Source organism: Carcharodon carcharias, chromosome 14, assembly GCF_017639515.1.
Source record: "Carcharodon carcharias isolate sCarCar2 chromosome 14, sCarCar2.pri, whole genome shotgun sequence".
Classification (NCBI taxonomy): Eukaryota; Metazoa; Chordata; class Chondrichthyes; order Lamniformes; family Lamnidae; genus Carcharodon; species Carcharodon carcharias.
The window spans coordinates 111,299,915-111,319,630 of NC_054480.1; the positions used below are offsets into that span (position 1 = coordinate 111,299,915).

At 43.3% G+C, this 19,716-nt stretch overlaps 1 protein-coding gene across 4 annotated transcripts in view; it reads right to left on the reverse strand.

Moving 5' to 3' along the window:
• Positions 1-19,716, reverse strand: part of sema6bb (sema domain, transmembrane domain (TM), and cytoplasmic domain, (semaphorin) 6Bb) — a 590,981-nt gene that overhangs the window by 18,773 nt on the left and 552,492 nt on the right. For all 4 annotated transcript variants that reach the window (XM_041204971.1, XM_041204968.1, XM_041204969.1 and 1 more), the window contains 2 exons: positions 14,358-14,537; positions 9,548-9,688 (listed from right to left, as the gene is read on the reverse strand). In XM_041204971.1, the coding sequence (XP_041060905.1) occupies positions 9,548-9,688; positions 14,358-14,537 (321 nt within the window). The remainder of the gene's footprint in view (positions 1-9,547; positions 9,689-14,357; positions 14,538-19,716) is intronic.

The following is a 19,716-nucleotide window of genomic DNA, read 5'->3' on the forward strand; positions in this document are numbered from 1 at the left end:
AGTCCGGAAGGCTGTAAAGTGCCTAGTCAGAAGATGAGGTGCTGTTCCTCCAGTTTGTGTTGAGCTTCCTTGGAACAATGCAGCAAGTCAAGGACAGAAATATGGGCAAGAGAGCAGGTTGGAGTGTTAAAATGGCAAGCGACAGGGAGGTCTGGGTCATGCTTGCAGACAGACTGAAGGTGTTATGCAAAGTGGTCACCCAGTCTGCGTTTGGTCTCTCCAATGTAAGGGAAGCCGCATTGGGAGCAACGAATGCAGTAGACTAAGTTGGAGGAAATGCAAGTGAAATGCTGCTTCACTTGAAAGGAATGTTTGGGCCCTTGGATGGTGAGGAGAGCGGAAGTGAAGGGGCAGGTGTTGTATATTTTGGGTTGGCATGGGGAGGTGTCGTAGGTGGGGGTTGAGGAGTAGGGGATGATGGAGGATGGACCAGGGTGTCACGGAAGGAACGATCCCTACGGAATGCCACCAGTAGGGGTGAAGGGAAGATGTGTTTGGTGGTGGCATCATGCTGGAGTTGGTGGAAATGGAGGAGGATGATCCTTTGAATGCGGAGGCTGGTGGGGTGATAAGTGAGGACAAGGGGACCCTATCATGTTTCTGGGAGGGAGGAGAAGGCGTGAGGGCGGATGCGCAGGAGATGGGCTGGACACGGTTGAGGGCCCTATCAACTACCGTGGGTGGAAAACCTCGGTTAAGGAAGAAGGAGGACGTGTCAGAGGAATTGTTTTTGAAGGTAGCATCATCAGAACAGATGCGACGGAGGCGAAGGAACTGAGAGAATGGGATGGAGTCTTTATAGGAAGCGAGGTGTGAGGAGCTGTAGTTGAGGTAGCTGTGGGAGTTGGTAGGCTTGTAATGGCTATTGGTGGACAATCTATCATCAGAAATTGAGACAGAGAGGTCAAGGAAGGGAAGGGAAGTGTCGGAGATGGACCATGTGAAAATGATGGAGGGGTGGAGACTGGAAGCAAAATTAATAAATTTTTTCAGGTTCCGACGAGAGCATGAAGCAGCACCGAAGTAATCATCGACGTACTGGAGAAAGAGTTGTGGGAGGGGGCCAGAGTAGGACTGGAACAAAGAATGTTCCACATACCCCATAAAGAGACAGGCATAGCTGGGGCCCATGCGGGTACCCATAGCCACACCTTTTATTTGGAGGAAGTGAGAGGAGTTAAAGGAGAAATTGTTCAGTGTGAGAACAAGTTAAGCCAGACGGAGGAGAAAAGTGGTGGATGGGGATTATTCAGGCCTCTGTTAGAGGAACAAGCTGAGAGCCCTCAGACCATCCCGATGGGGGATGGAGGTGTAGAGGGATTGGACATCCACGGTGAAGAGGAGGCGGTTGGGGCCAGGGAACTAGAAATTGTTGATGTGGCGTAAGGTGTCAGAGGAATCACGGATGTAGGTGGAAAGGGACTGGACAAGGGGGGAGAGAAGGTAGTCAAGATAACGAGAAATGAGTTCCGTGGGGCAGGAACAGGTTGACACGATCGGTCTACCGGGACAGTTCTGTTTGTGGATTTTGGGTAGGAGGTAGAAGCGGGCTGTCCGAGGATGGGCGACTATCAGGTTGGAAGCTGTGGAAGGAAGATCTCCAGAGGAGATGAGGTCAGTGACAGTCCTGGAAACAATGGCTTGATGTTCAGTGGTGGGGTCATGGTCCAGGGAGAGGTAGGAGGAAGTGTCTGCGAGTTGACGCTCAGCTTCCGCGAGGTAGAGGTCAGTGCACCAGACAACAACAGCACCACCCTTGTTAGCGGGTTTGATGACAATGTTAGGGTTGGACCTGAGAGAACGGAGTGCAGTAAGTTCAGAGAGAGACAGTTTAGAATGGGTGAGAGGAGCAGAGAAATTGAGACGACTAATGTCACGCCGACAGTTCTCAATGAAAAGATCAAGAGAAGGTAAGAATCCAGAGGGAGGGGTCCAGGTGGAGGGAGAATATTGGAGGTGGATAAAAGGATCCGTTGAACGGGGAGAGGACTCCTGCCCAAAGAAGTGAGCACGGAGACGAAGGCGGCGGAAGAAGAGTTCAGCATCCTGCCGAACCCAAAATTCATTGAGATGAGGGCGTAAGGGTATGAAACTAAATCTTTTGCTGAGCACTGAACGTTCAGCATCAGAGAGGGGCAGGTCAGGGGGGTATAGTGAATACACGGCCATGGCTGGGATTGGAAGATGGGGTGGGGACTGAGGGACAGGCAGGAGTGGAGGGTCCTAGATGGGTGTTGGTGTCGATGAGTTGTTGAAGCTTGAGTTCCTTAGCACTTGAGAGAAAGAGGAAAAGTTTCTTGTTGAGCCATTGGATGAGACAAAGAATAAAATGAAACTGGGGGCATGCGCAGCTTTGAAAAAGGGTGCGGCGGTGCTGCTGGAGGGAGAGGTCGAGCGTGTTCATATGGCGGCGCATGGCACTGAGTGTGGATTTCAGAATGCGAACTTCAAAAGACCTCAACATAATTAATTCCCTTGCTAGTTTGAAACAATAACTTATTGAAAATTAACATAGCAGCCATTTTTTTGTATTGAACTGTATCAAGGGGGCTGTAAGAAGCCATTTTGGGGGGCAGTGTGCATTAACCCAGAAGACCTCAGGAAGTCAGTTCTATCCCAGAGGTCTCAGCTGAAGTAACTGTGAAGAGCATGTGAGTTGTGTTTTCTCTCTGCCACTGGGAGTTACAGGTTAAGGCACCCAGAAAATTAGCCCTGGTCAGCTGAGAAGAAAAAAGGCAATCTTCAAGTTGGTACCTGCAGTTTCCAGTAAGGGAAGAAGCCTATACTCTTGCCAGCATCTGCTCTACCTGTTGAGTCCACCTAGAAAGGAAACCTCCGACTCTGCAATTGGCAAGCCATCACACTTACTAAACCAAACCTCAAGTTTCAACCCCTTCACTTGGAAAGAAGAATTTCAAGCAACAGGCTAGCAACGAGATCTCACAGAGATTGGTTTGAAATCACATCTTCTGTATCTTTTTTCCTTTATCTGCATTTAAGTGAATAACTTAATTGCTTTTACTTAAGTAACTTTCAGCAGTAGTTTTGTAATAAATTAACATTTTACTAGTTTTTTAATAAATTAACCTTTTACTTGTTTAAGAATAAAGCTTGACTGCTGGGTTATTTTTTAATTGAATCACTCAGAAATTAAAAGGGGGTTGAAAAACACACACGCACAAACATACACACAAACATGCATACAAACACACCGTCACCCCCCCAGAGGAAATGCCTTTTACATGGTCATGACAAGCTCCATACTGAACAGTATACAGTCAATGGGGAGCTAAGACAGACTTCCAGGAAAAGCACCTGAGAGAATTAACTTCTCTGTAAACTGTTAAATGTCAGGTTAGGGTAGAACTGATGGTTTTTTACAGTCATAGACCATGATGATCAAATAATACTGGGGTGTAATGCTTCTGCTCCTTTTGAGGTTTGTGTGTGTGATGTATGAAGCCCATCAGGCTTAGATTGAGTACTGGAGCTGTGAGGATAGTGGGGTATTACAGAATGTTGCTTTAAGGATCAGGGAGCATTTATGCAGAACTATATCACAGGAGATTAAATGGGAATGGGTGGAGTTCATGGTAGAGTTGGCTTGTAGATCAACTGTGGGAGAAAATTAAATGGGTGGCATAGAGTCATAGATAGACTGCATGGAGTCTGAGTAAGGAGATTAAATGGATGGGGTGGAGTCTATAATAGGGTAGATGTACAAGCTGTGGAAACAGCGAGTTTGCTGGACCATGTAATTGTTTCTTGTTCTGTGTGTTTCTGTGATCTTTCATGCCAATGATTACACTTCAATGATTACACACCAATGATTATATATTCTTTCCAGGTTCCTAGACACTTATATGATATTGATTTATTCACGCCTTTGAATTAATCTTTACTTTCGGTTCTGAAAATGATAGTTCCACTCCTGTCTCCATGCTGTGCTGCTCTGGCTGAGACAATGGGAACAGGCATATTTTACCTCTGGTTGGTTAGGTGATTGAGAAGTCTTAGGCTTTAAGAAATTCCTGACTAATTCACTTACTGCTTTCCAAGCTTGACACATTGGCTGATGCTGGAAAATTATTTGTGGCTAATTGCTCAGCCAGTACTCAAGCAGGCTGTGTATGCTGAGCCGATATAGAAGCTGACAGCTCCAATCCAGCAATTCAAGGCTCAAGATGCAGCAATGTTTCCTGATGCTATTACTGTTTTATGCTTCAGTTGATAGCATACATACCATCTTGTGCCAATATAAAATAGTTCCCTGGCAACCAATTTAGTAATGTGTCCCACAGGGCTCATTCTTAATTATGGATTCTATTATCAGGATTCCATTCGGGTACTGATACTGAAGAGGAGATTAGGAAAGGAAAGAAAAAAACTTGCATTTTTATAACACCTTTCCCAACCTCAGGATGTCCCAAAGCTTAAGTACCTTTGAAGTGTAGTCACCATTGTAATGTAGGAATTGCAGCAACCAATGGGAATGCATGGGCAAGGTCCCACAAACTGCACAACCAGATCATCAGCCTTAGTGATGTTGGTTGATGGATAAATATTGCCGAGGACACCAAGGAAAGTTTCCCTGCCCTTCTTCAAAATAAAGCCAAGAGATCTTTTCCGTCCACCTGAGAGGGCATTCAGGGTCTCGGCTTAACAACTTATCTGGAGATGACACCTCTGATAGTGCAGCACTCTCATGGGGTGGGACTTGAATCCACAACATTCTGACTCAGAGGTAAGAATGCTACCAACTGAGCAACAGCTGCCAGCAAGCACCTGATACATAGTTAACTTTCTGTAGTCCTTCTCCCTTCAACCTGCCACAATTTTCTCCCGTACTCTCTTGAGGGCATCAGGTCTTTATGAACTGTGGCACCACAAGCACTTGGCAACTCATTCAAAGTGCCACTTTGCAGGTTGGAGCTTAGCCATTGGACGCTGGCAGTCTCTCTAACTGTGGGGGCAGGACAGCCAAGCTCAGTCCTTAGCCAGCACGAACATTTTCAGCAGGAGGCATTGGATTGTGACCAGTAGTAATTTTTTCTCTCCATTAATAAATGCCGACTGTATTGGGCAGGCCTATAGGCCCACTATATCTGGCCTACTGAAAGTTATCCTAAGACTGTTAGGGTTTACTTTATTAATGACCTTTAACCTTAGTGCTATCAGAAAATGATTCAGACTCTGATCTTGGAGGTGAAAAGACAACCCTAATAAATTGTTCTTATACATAGAAGCTCCAACTCTTTCAAAATTTTGATATGTTATGGGCTGGATAAAGCACACCATTTCACAGTGGATCAAAGTTAAACGTTAAATTTCCTTAGAACTAAAGCATTTTTTCAGCGTCTGCCAGGGAACTAACTTTGTTAAATCTTCTACTTTTCACATTTTAATTAAATGCTTATCAGACCTCATGTAACCCGTTCTCAAAGCTAAAATTTCCTTTCAATTGGAAGCAGTGCAAACTCATTTCACTTTCTGAGTGCCCTCCAAAACCTCCTCGAGGCAGATTCAGCTTCAAGCCAATTTCGATTTGAGTCAATTTTGCCTTCCCATTTCTTCCCTTCCGGCCTAAGTTTCACAGTGAAAAAAGGGCATGAAAAAGAATGTCAAGCTTCAATCAGCAGAGAGACAAAGCAGTGAATTCTAATATGGACCTGCTGTTCAGTATAGGGCCTTTCACAGTGGTTTGAACAGTGTGCTTGCTACTATTGACATACAGTCTGGATTCGTGTTAGACCACACTGCGAAAGCTGGCAGGGGAATGATAGTTCATTCAAAAAGCCAAATTCCGAAGAGGGGACTTCCCATTCCAGTCTGATACATATGAATGAGAATTACTTTTGCACCTGCAGAATTCAACATGCAATGCATAGACTTAGTTGGCCTTGCTGGTCAATTTAGTACAAGTTCCCATTGTTTTGGTGATTCCTACTAAAAATAAGGCCAATTTTAAAGGATTGAACTCAAGTTCCTCTAAATACTGAGTTATAAGGGGCTGAATGTTGGGGAGGTGACAGGGATCTCAGCCACCGGCAAGACCCAGTGATGCCTCTTTTCAGGAAGGCCAATGGCATCTTGTGCCAGCCAAGCACTTGACAGGCCAGCAGCGGGTCTTCCCCAGGATCAAGGACCCCAGATGCGAAAGTCCCACCCGCCAAGAGTTGCTAGCTAATCAGAGGGTGGCAGCTCTTCAGTACTTAGTAACACCACCAGGTTGGTGGTAGCTGCTACTGGTGCTACATCCATTCGAGGCCTCGGATTGAGGAGGGACCCAGGCACAGGTGAGTGATGGTGGGAAGGGGGGGTCCTAGGGAGGGGGAATAGGTGGATCGGTTGGAAGGGCAGGGGGATGGCTCTCAGCTCTCGGTAGGGACCCTCCTCTTCCCAATGCTGGGTCCCTTGATCAGGCACTGAGTGACCTTTGAATGAGGGGCCTAACCTCCCTGGGAACCCGCAAGAAAACACACCAGGGTTTGCTTATTGTCAACCATAAGAACATAGGGATTAAGAGGAGTAGACCATTTGGCCCCTCGAGCCTGCTCTGCCATTCAATAAAATCATTGCTGATCTGACTGTGGCCTAAACTCCACATTCCACCTACCCCCAATAACTCTGACTCTCTTGTTAGTCAAGAATCTATCTACCTCTGCATTAAAAATATTAATTGACCCTGCCTCCACCGCTCTCTGGGGAAGAGAGTTCCAAAGATTCATCTCCCTCTGAGAGAAAAAATTTCTTCCCATCTCCATCTTAAATTGGAGACCCCTTATTTTTAAACCGTGTCCATTAGCTCTAGTCTCTCCCACAAGGGAAACATTCTTTTGGCATCCACCTGTCAAGTTCCCGCAGGATTTAATATGTTTCAACAAGATCACCTCTCAATCTTCTAAACTCCAATGGGTACAGGCCTAGCTTGTCTAACCTTTCTTCATAAGATAACGACCCCCCACCAACCCTGATAACTCACCTCCCCACATGATAACCTTGCTGCTCACTGTTGGCATTAATTGCCCACTTAAGGGCCTCAATAGGCACCATCCATATCCCTCCCGCCACGTAATTAGCCAGGGTGGAGGCAGGAAGTAGGCAGGGTCCCCCACCACGAAACTCGCCATAGGGGAGGGCACATTATCCCACTGAAAATTTCCATATTTCTTTTCTGTTCCTCATTTCTCTCTGCTGTCTGGAAAGCATTGATATATTGCTGGGATATGGTTTCAATGCTACTAAGCTCCTTCCAGTCCATTATACACTTGCCCATTTTTTTTTAACCGGTGAACTTAAGTTCATGGATGTTAACAGGCTATCTGACTGAGGGGCAAATCACAGTTGAATCCGATCCTGTCTTCACCCAGGATCTACGGGTGTGAGTTTTCCAACAAAGCATCAACTTGGAGCAGCATATATGTAATGGTCCATCACTAATGAATAAGGAGTAAGGTGCTGTCCTCTGTGCCAGTTCACAACATCACTGAGCTAAGGGTAAATGCAAGAGGAAGTGCTCAAAGTGACTGCACAATCCTATACCCCTCTTCTCATTAAAGTCTGAAATCCATTAAAGGATGGCAACCTCCCAGCAGCATCTAATTAAAATGAAACTGGAGAACAAAGAGGAATAAGATAAGGGAATTAGGGGAATGATCGTGGTGGGAAACTGTCTATGATGTCAGGCAGCACCCATGGCTCAGGATATTGCCAATGTTGATAATCTTGATCCATGCTTTGGTGTTAAGTGGCAGCACCATTATGCTCTGTCACCTGAGATCATTGGTCTGCAAATTAAATAAACAAGCCAATAGCTTAATTAATCAGTAGGGAGTAGTAATTAGTGAAGATCACCTCAAGGTGGGGAGTCCTGTGAGAAAAACATACATTAGAATACACTTTGTAAAAGAATTAAACTATGTATTGAAATTCTATAGCTTTAATGCATTTCTGTATAAGTTCAAACACTATAAAGTAGATGCTAAGTGAACCTTTTTAACCTTGGCTTGCATACTTGCTTGTAACTGCATGGAACTTACTAGTCAAGGCCCTAAAAATTGATAAAGGTGTTTGGATGAATGAGATCTTTCTTCTTTAGGAATAGAAGCTAACGCCAGATACCAAAGACCAACTGAAAATCAATTATGTGAACTGGTAACTAGTCAATTGGCTCAAATGGTTTGTAAAGGAATGGACTAATTAATTACTTAGGATATAAGAAAGGAGGTCAAAACCAAGTTTGAGAAGCCTGAATGATACAGAAGTCTCAAGAGACTACAAGAGTTTAAGAAGTTAAAGTTTTAGAAGCTTACGTGATAAATCCAGTCTGGGTTCTTGCATACTTTGATAAAAGCAAAAAACTACAGATGCTGAAAATCCAAAACAAAAACAAAAATAGCTGGAAAAACTCAGCAAGTCTGACAGCATCTGCAGAGAGGAACACAGTTAACATTTTGAGTCCGTATGACTCTTCAACAGAACTAAGAAAAATAGACTATTTTTCTATTTGTCTCTTTTTCCTTAGTTCTGTTGAAGGGTTATACGGACTCAAAATGTTAACTGTGTTCCACTCCGCAGATACTGTCAGACCTGCTGAGTTTTTCCAGCTACTTTTGTTTTTGTTTTCTTATATACTTTGTTGTCCATAGCTGAAACAGGGACGTATAGCCAGTTAAGCTGTGCTAATTACTGCCTAGTTTACTAAGTCATATTTTATGCTGAATAAATCTTTACTTTGCTACGATTTCAGTGTCTTGTTGTCAGATAGTTATCATGCACTAAATTCCTTATACAGGGTTGTGGGAATAACCTCCTGGGATTTAGCTTGTGACCACTATCCAGTGACGGCTGTTGGGAAAGTGTCAATGCTTGACAAGGATAGGGTCAGGCTTGTTGTAAAGCTTATCACTGTAAATAGCTTATTCAACACAATACCAACACTCGTGAAGAGTAGCTGCTTGAGACAGGTTACCTAGATCTCAGCTGTGCTTTCTGAAGCAGATAGAAAGATCATGCATTGATATCGAGCCTTTTACACTTTGGACATCCCAAAGTGCTTCATGGTTAATTAATTTGTTTTTTTGGAAGTGTAGTCACTATTGTTACATAAGCAAACACAGCAGTTAAATGCTCCCAGCAGTGCACCAAAAACAGCAAAGAAGATGAATAAACAAATCTTTGATTTTTTTGCAATGTTGGTTGAGAGAGAGGAGTGTTGACTAGGACAATTGAAGAGAACTCTCTGTTTCCCTTTAAATAACAATGTGAGATCTTTTATAGTTACCTGAGCAGGTAGCTGGGCCCACAGTTTAACAGCTCATCTGAAAGATGACAGCACTAACCGTTCAGCACTTTCTTAGCACTGCAATGTAGTGTCAGCCTAGAACGCATGCTCAAGTCTCATATGGGATTTGAAACCAATTCTGGTTCAGCTGTAAGATTGTCAGAGCAAGATGGGAAAGGAGAAAATGGAAACGGATCTGAGGAAATACATTTCAAATATCATCTGAAATTATTATTCCAGCACATTTTGATGGGTCATACTCACTTCATGCAGACAGCATGCTGCTGACAGTGGGCAAATGCCACACGTACGACACAAGAGGAAAACGCGACCAATAGTGTTCCACTGATCTTATCGAGCTCCATTCCCACAATCCTTCGGTTTTCCTGTCCCTCACTGTCACACCTGGAATGAAGAGTAGGCTATCTGTCACCTTAAATGATTCTGAAACAGCATTTTGTGACAGCATAATTAAAAAAAGAATTTGCAATTAAATAATGCTGATTCACTTTTGTCAGGGCAACTCATTGTGGGTCACACACAATAAATTACTTCAAAATACAGACAGGGTAGCTACACAGAAAGTGGCACCAGTTGTCCTGCTCACAGCAAGGTTCCAAAAAAGCAACTGGATGAACGAGCAATTGATATATTTTCAGTCAATAATATAAGTAAATAGTCACAATAGTTCTTAATATGAAATAATCAGTTAACACTTTTTTTGTCCTTCCTTCCCCCAGTTTGGTTTCCTCCTGAAGATACTGATTCTTGTGGGGTACCGCCTTAAATGTGAGTCCAACACTACTAACGATATGAGACTGCAGTTTAATCTGCATATTGACTATCTCCTGAAATACATTGCCCTTAATTTCCTTGTTTAGGCCTTTATTTCAAAGCTTGCTGCACACCCAGTCCGAAGAAGAGTAATTTGTGTTCCATCAATTCCACTCAACATCAATTTTAAAACCTGTATCAATGGTCCTTGCTAATCTGCTGTGCTCTAAGCAGAAAGACCTACAATCTTTCTACCTTTCTCCACAGTTCTTGGAAGAGAGCCCAGAACTTTTAGTTGCTCTTTTTGCACTTTTTATAGGCCATTGATATCCTTAAGGACAGAGACCAAAACTAGACACAATATCTACTGTATAGTTTAAGTGCATTAGAAAGCTAATATTGTGGTTGATTTCTTGAATTATCTGACTATAATTTCAAAACTGTTATTCACGTCTTTAAACTGCTCTTACTGATGCTAAAGTTTCTTTTTTCTTTGCATTTTGTGTTCGCTTCTGAAGGTGATGGGGGTGAATTTGGATTGGGGTGGAGATGGAAAACAGGTAGTATTGCATCAGTCGCCTGTTATATGTTCTGCCTGATAGAGTAGGGTGTTGAATAACAATTGGCAAATGCGATTCCACTTGATTTGTGTCTCCTTCCCTGTCTAATTTCAGCCCTGCTGACTCTTGCTGAGGTAGAGTTCTACAATGTTGGAAGTCATTTTGAACTTCGCTGAAGTGAAAATGTTATTTGTATGAGCCTGGGCAATTGAGTGCTGGGAGCATATCTGACTGTGGAAAATTCACTGTCGAACCTAAACTTACTCTCACTCAAAACTTGCCTGTAGGGTCAAGGGAAACCATCAGAAGCAGAACTCTTTTCCTGTCCCTAGGCCAGGCATACTGAGGTTAAATTGTTGCAGTCTTCGCCTGCCTGAGATCAACAAATAGCATAGAGCAGGAGTCAGAATTGGTATCTCCCTGATTTTGTTATCACACTGACACCTATAATACTCATTCAACCATTGAGAGCTGAGTCTAAAGTAATTTCTCATGTGTTTGCAAAGCCTCATCGTTTGCAAACTCATGCAGTACATTTTTAACATTAAAATGTGCAAGTTCGTAATCGTCCCAGAGTTTTCAGCATGCTAATTGCTGATCTTTAGACTTCCCACATGATTTCATATCATCTGCAAATTTAGCTGTCCTATTAATAAATACCTTTCAACAAGATCATTCATGCAGATTAGCTAGGATTTAGGCTTGCTCCCAGAGGCATTCTGCCACTTAGCTCTTTCCAACCAGAAAATGGCAAGTCCAATTTTTGTCTGTTCCACCTTCTAACCACTTTTCTACTTAATTTCCTATTTCACCTTTAGTTCCATGCACCATAGCTTCTAGGCAGCACTGTTGCTGGTATCTCTAATATTTTTGAGGAGTCCAAATAAACAAGGTCTTGACTTCCCATTACTGAGCTCCTTCAATACATTTTTTGAAAAATGACAACTTATATTTATATGGTGCCTTTAACATAATGAAACATCCCAAGGCACTTTGCAGGAGCATTATAATGCTAAGTATGATATTGAGTCACATAAGGAGATATTAGGTCAGATTATCAAAAACTGGGTTATAGAGGCAGGGTTTAAGGAGAGTCTTAAAGGAGGCAAGTGAGGTGGAGTGGCAGAGAGGTATAGGGAGGGAATTCCAGAGCATGGGTGTGGGCAGCTGAAGGCACAAGAATCCAGAATTAGATGAGCGCTGACATCTCGGGGGGTTGTAGGGCTGGAGGAGTTTACAGAGAAAGGTAGGGGCAAGGCCATGGAGGAATTTGAAAACACAGATGAGAATTTTAAAATCAAGGCATTCCTGGACTGGGAGCCAATGCAGGCCAGGCCAGTGAGCACAGGGGTAATAGGGGAATGGGATTTGCTGCGAGTTAAGACATGGGCACCTGAGTGTTGGACAACTTCGAGTTTACAGAGGGTAGAATGTGGAAGACCTGCCAGGAGTGAAGAAGTGAAAAAAAGATTTGCAGTGACGGCTTCTGAGAAACCTAGAAGGTGGGCCCAGGCACATAGGGGTATCTTAGAAAACCTGTAACCCAACCCTACTATGGCTTGCTATGGATTCTTCCTGTTCCAAAGCTCACCTTCATGGCAATGTGAATCAAACGCGTCTCATGTCTAGGTAGAAATGCAAATTAGTTATCCTCTAGACCCCCAACTTCATTCTACCTTGAAATTACACAGACAGCTCAAAATATAACTGCTTATAAAACCTGACATTCCCAATACCTCCCTGTGAGACTTGGAGACTAAGGCCTTGATTTTCACTCCCAAGACAGGTGTACAGTGAAATTTCCCAGCTTGCCATACCTGCCACAGGAAAAACTATCCCAAACAGTTATATTTCAGCCCCCCAGTGGGATGGAGTCAGCTTCACTGACCCAGGAAGCAGAGGAGATGTGGAGGCATGCCTGCAGGGGGAACACGTCTCGGGCATAGAATAAAAGAGGAACCTGTGGTCCAGGAAATAAATGATAGAGCTACTGCTGGTCTAGGGAGGAGGCGTCAATCAGAGGAGTCATGTAAGCATTAACTAATCGTTGTCCAACAGGTGCAGACACAAGAAGAGATAGCCCATCGTAGGCTTTCCATAGGAAAATGTAGAGATTACTAAAGCCTATTCACATTGTAATGAAAGATCACACTCAACAACGTTAGGGCTGAAAAAGCTTCACAAGACATGGAGATGGCAGCATTTGGACCCTCACTGCATCAGATCAGGTTAGCCTAATACATCAGGGGATGACTGATAGAAAGCACATGCCGAACCTTTGCCCTTCCACCTACCCTCTTTCCACCATTTCTCAGGGTGCTGCCATGCAATGGAACCTTTCCCATGACCCTCATAACTGCACACTGTCATGGCAGACCAGTGTGACCAAGGCAGCAGGGTAGCTTGTGCCTGGGAGCATACCATGCCATCTGTGTGTGACAGGAACAGATGCCAGGCCACCCTGCATTCATGCAGCATCTTTCCCCCTCCCCATGCCCCCAGCAACAGGCATTTCTGGGTTAGAGAACATGGTTCATGTATGTTTATTATGTGTGAGACCAATCGAAGCTGGAAGCCTTACATGTTCATGTTTTATTTAACCAGAATTTCACAGAGGAGGCTAAGTGGAGAAATAGTGGGAGGGGCAGCACCTGCTTCAGTGACCAGGACCTCCAGATCCCAGCTGAGGAGGTCCAGAGATGCTGGCAAATACTATATCCAAATGGCTGGCGGAACCTGCCCACGTGACCAAGTGGGCATGGCAGGGGATAGCCTCCCCCACAGCAGGGGACAATGCCCGATCTTGGATACAGTGTAGGAAGAAGTTCCACAACCTGCTGTGCTCCGGCAGGGTGAGTTGACTGGCAGAAGCACACAGAGGTCCCTGTGATGGTTCACATCTGAATATGGCGAGAGACCTGGCATATACCTCTCTTATAGCATGGAGGCTTGTATGGCACTCCTGTAGGTTCACAAGATACAAATGTGAATGTGCACTGTGATACACTGACACATTCAGAGCTTTGTCCCTAGTGGTATTATATAATAGGCTAACATTACTCTGTATGTTATATTCACAGGACAAGATGGCTCATAACACCAGGGAAATGGCCTGGACTGGGGGTGGTTCCAAGAGACTACGGGCATTTCAAAACATTGTGGAGGCAGCTCATTGTCAGGGATGCAGAATCACCTGTAGCAGGTGCTGAAGGTGGCAGAGGCACTTTGGAACATGGTGGCAATGGTGGAGGTGAACCTGTTAGTTCACTGAGCAGAAGGGGACAGATCAAGAGAAAAGATAAGGTAATTCTATCAGCTGAGGCTAGATGATGTCCCGTAAATTGTAGGAAGAACAGAAGGTAAGAAGTGGCATAACTTGGAGGTCTTGAAAAAGAGTAAGTTAGAGTAGGAGAATGTGAAATTAATTTGATATCAATGCAGTAAAGATGGAGGGGGGTGAAAGATTGTAAGATGGTGTGTTTTGTGTGGTGTTGAGCGGAATAACAGAGGAAATTTCATTAGAGTAATGACTATAATAGTTATTGATATATTACATATATACAAGAGAGGGAGAAAGAAAAAAGCGGCTGCAATGAAGAGATAGAGAATAGAAGCTAAAACGCTCTCTGAACCTACTGAACCGGGTTACAGCTCTCTTCTCCCCTGTGATATTTACTTATCTCTTTGTGATTAATGACTGACGTCTTCTGAGTATGGAAATTGAATAAAGTAATACTTACTTCTCTGGGCTGTAGGCATCAAAATGTTCCAGAAATAGGCTCCGATTGACAAAGTTTGTACTTGCAGTAGGTCTAATGAGGAATTTGAGAATAATTCCATTTTCAGAGCCGAGGAATACCACCGTGTAATTCTTGAAGGGACCAGCCTCTGTATCCACCACAATCTTGTTCAGTCGATCCCTAGATAATAAAGAAAGACATTAGTTACATTGCAGTAGAGATAAAAACTAAAAGGTTTCTGGGAATGCCTAATAAAACAGAAACTCTGCTTGTGGGTTAATTCTGCCTGTAAAACCCACAGGTATTGCTTATTAAGTTACAGCATCAAATGTTGGCCATTGTCAGATTATGCAACATTCTCATCAACACTGCATTGGATTTTGCAGCATTTATCAACCAAATCCATTTTCTGTGAAAAAAATCTTTCATTTTATTTCGCAAGCTTTTTATTTTTCAAACTTGATGGATTGTGTGTGTGTGTGTGCGTGTGTGTGATTTCAACAGATTTAGAAATTATTCAGTAGATTTAACACAGTGTCTTTCTTTTGAATCCAATGTTGCTTAACACCTTACACCAATTTTCTAGGAATATTTAATCCCTATTTAAAATGAGGAACATTTTTTGGAAGTTTCTTGGATGCTGGGCTAATTGCTGTCACATTATGATAATGATATAATCACCAATCGCTCATAAGGGATTGGGTAAACACGTTGTGGGTTCTTTCACTAAGACTAGGCACATGAGAACAGTTATATATAGGTCTAAAGCTTGAAGATATCAGAGCTGTGTGTGTGTGTGTTCTGCTCAAAGCAATTTGAAACTAAGACTGGATCACGAGACACATTTTCCTTCTAGAGATGCCATGCTGTTATCCCTTAAAGGTATATTACAACAATTGCTTCTGGTCCCAACAAAGAAAAGTGCTGCTGGATCTGTGTGCTGAATACTTCACCAGCAACCTGCAAGGATCCACAGAACACTCCAGGAACATGTAGAGTTTTGAGGCCTTTCATGTCTTTACAAAATAGTCCAACCTGAGAAGATGAGAGGATAATTTCTGGTAGAATAATTTCAGATTGCTGCTAAAACTTCAGGTCAGTGTGACATTCCAGACACTGTACCTTGCAGTGCCTCTTGCCACAGTGTGTGTTGCACAGTTTGGATGGTGGATGCTCCATTCAATGTTATTATTGAGGAATAATGAAGAAGGGCCAAGGCCCATAGTGCAGGACACTATCAGTGTTAGAAAATGCGGCAGAAAAGTTGAGATAAGAGAAGAGGTAATGCCAAACTTAGATATTTTAAAGCCTGCAGGTTGTGTGAAAATGAGTTAGATTAGGAGACGTTGGAATGAATCTTTATTGTGTATCAGAGAACAAGAGAAATTTGAAGAAAAGTTTCTTTGCTTTTTAATTTGGCAGACATTTAAGTGATTGAAACTCCCAGCTGAAAATAGGGTAAGGGGTAACAAATCTGAAGTTGAGATAACATGGCAAAAGGGTTTACTCTCATAATTATTCATTGAAGCTTCAGCATGGATTTCTTTTAAATAGGATGTTAGGAAATAAAAGTTTATTACTTTTCAGGAACGGTAATCCATTGGAAAGCTAAGTGTTAGGTATTTAATCCAACCTCTGGCATTTGTGCTTGAAGGTGCTGTTACTTATAAGGACACTAGGGGCCAGTATTACAATCTTATGATGGCTTCCACAAGCATGAATCAGTCCAGAATGCAAACGAACTGTGAAACTTCCCTCTGACTTCCTGAATATTGCACCTGTCAAAAACAGGAATGCTTTGCTTACCTGCCAGGGCCTCTTATGGGCCTGCTTACAGTAGACAATTCACAGATATTGCTGTGGAATGATGTTCTGTATAGATTATCGCATGAGGGTTCCCTCAATGACACACAGTAATAAAGAATTACTTCACAACTTTTACTCTTTGTGGGGTGTCCCCCTGTTCTTTACTGGTGCCCATGCCTTGCAAACCCAGAACATGGTGCAAAACAATACCAACTTCTACTTTATGTGGTGCCTTGAACCTGAAACACAATCTTAATATGCTTCAGAAACAGGTAGGAGATGGGAAGGGAGAAGTTAGAAGGAGTGACCTCAAGTTCTGTGAAGGGATGGCTTATGAGGAGACGAATATAAGCCTTTAGTAGGATACGGAAATGGGATTGTGTGAAACCACAGAAGGAGTTAAAGATAAGGATGAGGATTTGAAACAAAAACAGGGAATCTGAGGAGCCACTGTAGGTCAGCCACGGATTGAACTGGTGGATGAACAGGACATAGTGTGAGACAGGATATGGCCAATCAACAGTGGGTAAATTGGATTGGAGGATGAAGGATGGGAAACCAGTAAGGGGAGCAACAGAGCAGCCATGCTTAGCAATTTTGAAAGCCTGTGTAAATGTTTCCACAGTGGAGCGGCAGAATGAATGTGGAGCTGAAAATACGTGGTCTTCCTAGTGGAGGGATATGGGGTCTGCAGCTCAGTCCAGGATTGAACAGGGTGCTGAGGTGACAAACAATGTGGTTCCACCAAAGAGAGTGCCTAGGGATAGGGATGGAATCAGTGGTGGCTTTGGTATTGCAAAAAGCTGACTCTGGATGCCAGTTAAGCAGAATGATAGTATGGAGGGGACAAGTGATGTGGTCAAGATGTCATTGATATTTCTGTGGAAATTGGTTCAATGTCTGCAGATTGACATGTTGCCATTACACTATTAGGAAAAGAAGGAGGCTAAGGGTGGATTCCATTTCTGGAACAGGAGGAGAAGTGATCACAGGGAATGTTCTGACTATATTTGGATAAATAGGAGAAGAACCGGGCAAAAGGCAGTCTCTGATAGGACTGGACAATTTGAAAGGGGATTGCATGGTTGACCCTGCTGCAGGGTTGTTGAGGAGGATGAGGAAGGGTAAAACACACTAGTCAGAATCACTGATGGGTGCTGTTCATGACTCTACTTAAGGCAATTTTCGTACGAAAGAAGGATAGAGGCCAGACTGGATAAATTCAAGCAGGGAGTCAAGGAAGAGGTGGGAGTTGGCGAATTTTCATCCTCGAGGTAGGTAGCGGGAGCCCAGGAAATTCTTGGCTCCACCTGCCCAATTTGGGTGAAAGTGTCCACAAGGACGGGGTCTTCAGTGCTGGGGGGCTGGTATGGGGTGCAGTTGGAATTGGAAGAAAGTTCAGGGGCAGGGCAGCCATAGGGGCTGCCGGATGCGAACGTGGGCTATTTAAAAGGCTCACCTCAGTGTAGTGGGACTTTGTCCCAGTTAAAATAATCCTCCAGCCCTCACTCCTCACACCCCTTCCAACCTAACACACTACCCATGCTTCATCCATGCCACCTCATGCCCCACCCAGTCCATATGGCCCCCTCATACCCTCAATGCCAAGCTCTGCCCTTCCACCAAACCCCCCCCCCCCCTCATGGCCCACTATGCCAAGCTGTGGCATCTCTATGCCATTGACCCACAATACACAGTATAAAACCAATGGACCTTGTAGTGACAATAGGATGTGTAAAAAAAAAACATTTTTAAAAATCACTGATTCATAACTTTCCACTATGTTAAAAAAGTTATTTCACCACAGTGCAACAGATGTGTCAATCATCCAGACTTTTTAAAAGTTTCAATAGCTGAAACTGCAAGCACTTGAAATCTATTTGTCTTGTGTAAATAAGCATTGTGCTATTGACAGCAGAGGTCAGAGAGGCATAGCTGTCAATCAAGCAATGTTTTCTCTGGGATTCAGGTGCTTTAGTACTCTAATGGATGTCTGGGCTGTCAGCTAAGAATGAGCTTGGGTGAAAGCCCAGAAATCCATTGCTCTGATCTCTGTTGGGGGCAAGATCCCATTTTTTTTAAAGGGACAGGAGCCCTGACAGCAACTAATTAGTTGCTGCATGGGTGTAAAAAAGGACTGAGATTGAGGAGCAATTACTTCACTCAAAGGGTTTTGAATTTTAGGAATTCTCCACCCCAGAGGATTGTGGATGCTCCATCGTTCAATATATTTAAGGCTGGGCTAAACAGACTTTTGGTGTTTTAGGGAATTAAGGTTTAAGGGGAGGAGGTAGGAAAATGGAGTTGAAGCCCAAGATCAGTCATGATTGTACTGAATGGTGGAGCAGGCTCGATGGGCCATATAGTCTACTCCTGCTCCTAACTCTTATGTTCTTGTGAGTGGAAGTTCTGAAGAATATTAGACCCTGGTCAGCACTATCAGCAACAGCTGTGTTGGACAATTCCTGCAGCAGTTTAATTTTTGTTCATTGTCAATATATATAGGCATCGCTAGCATCTGTTACCCTGTACAGTTCAGTAGCTTGCTTAGCCACTTCAGAGGGCACATTAATGTGATCACATAAACAGATTTCTTTCGCTAAAGGACATTAGTGGGCCAGTTTTGCCAGTACTATCATTTTATTTCCATATTTAAATTGAACTTAAACTGCCATGGTAGGATTTGAACTTCCATTCCAGAATTGTTGGTTCAGGCCTCTGGATCACAAGTTCAATAACATAATTCCTACACTGCTGTACTTGTGTACATTCAATTCATTCATAGAATATGTAGGCCAATTAGGCAGATTACAGAAAGAAATGTGTATGCCTCTTCTCTCTACATTCAGTATATTTAAGGACACTAATGCTGCAGTGACTGGAAGTTGCCTTACTCCGGTGGCAGCGCTGTAACACAAGGTTAACACCAGTGAGATAGTGCCAAAACCTCTTCTGGGCTACAGTGACACCTTTGCAGGTCTGTTCACCGTCCTGTTGTGGAAAAATATAAACCAGCTGCTATTTTTCAGGCTGCAGTCAGATGGTCCTCCGATCACCCATGACAGCTAATGCTTTTACACTGATAGCCTGCCCAGTAACTTGGAGTCGTGAGTGCAGCTTAGAAACAACTGTGCACACATCCTGTTGTTTCCCTGCTTCACTATTTACAAGACAGATCATGGAGCACCAGCAGCTCAGTACATTATGGGACTCCTTCAATAGAAAGGTTTCTGCAGTATAAACGTGGCATAAAACAAACAAGCCAGATGAGGAAGCTTACCAGGCCACATTCCCTGCATTATTATAGAGATTTGGCGTTGTGATCAATTCTCTATAGTTCAATAAAAGTTACTAGTACTTGAGCTACATTTTTGTGTTTCTACTAGGAACAGCAAAGCAGCATTTCAATACTCCCCATCAATTCACAACATCCATATAAACTACAAGCAGTGAAGCTTCATGCATCACTTGTTGAACTATCTCCAGACAGGGCTGTTACCTCAAATTCAAATGTGGAAGTGTAAGCATGGAGAATGACTTGATGAACCAAGGC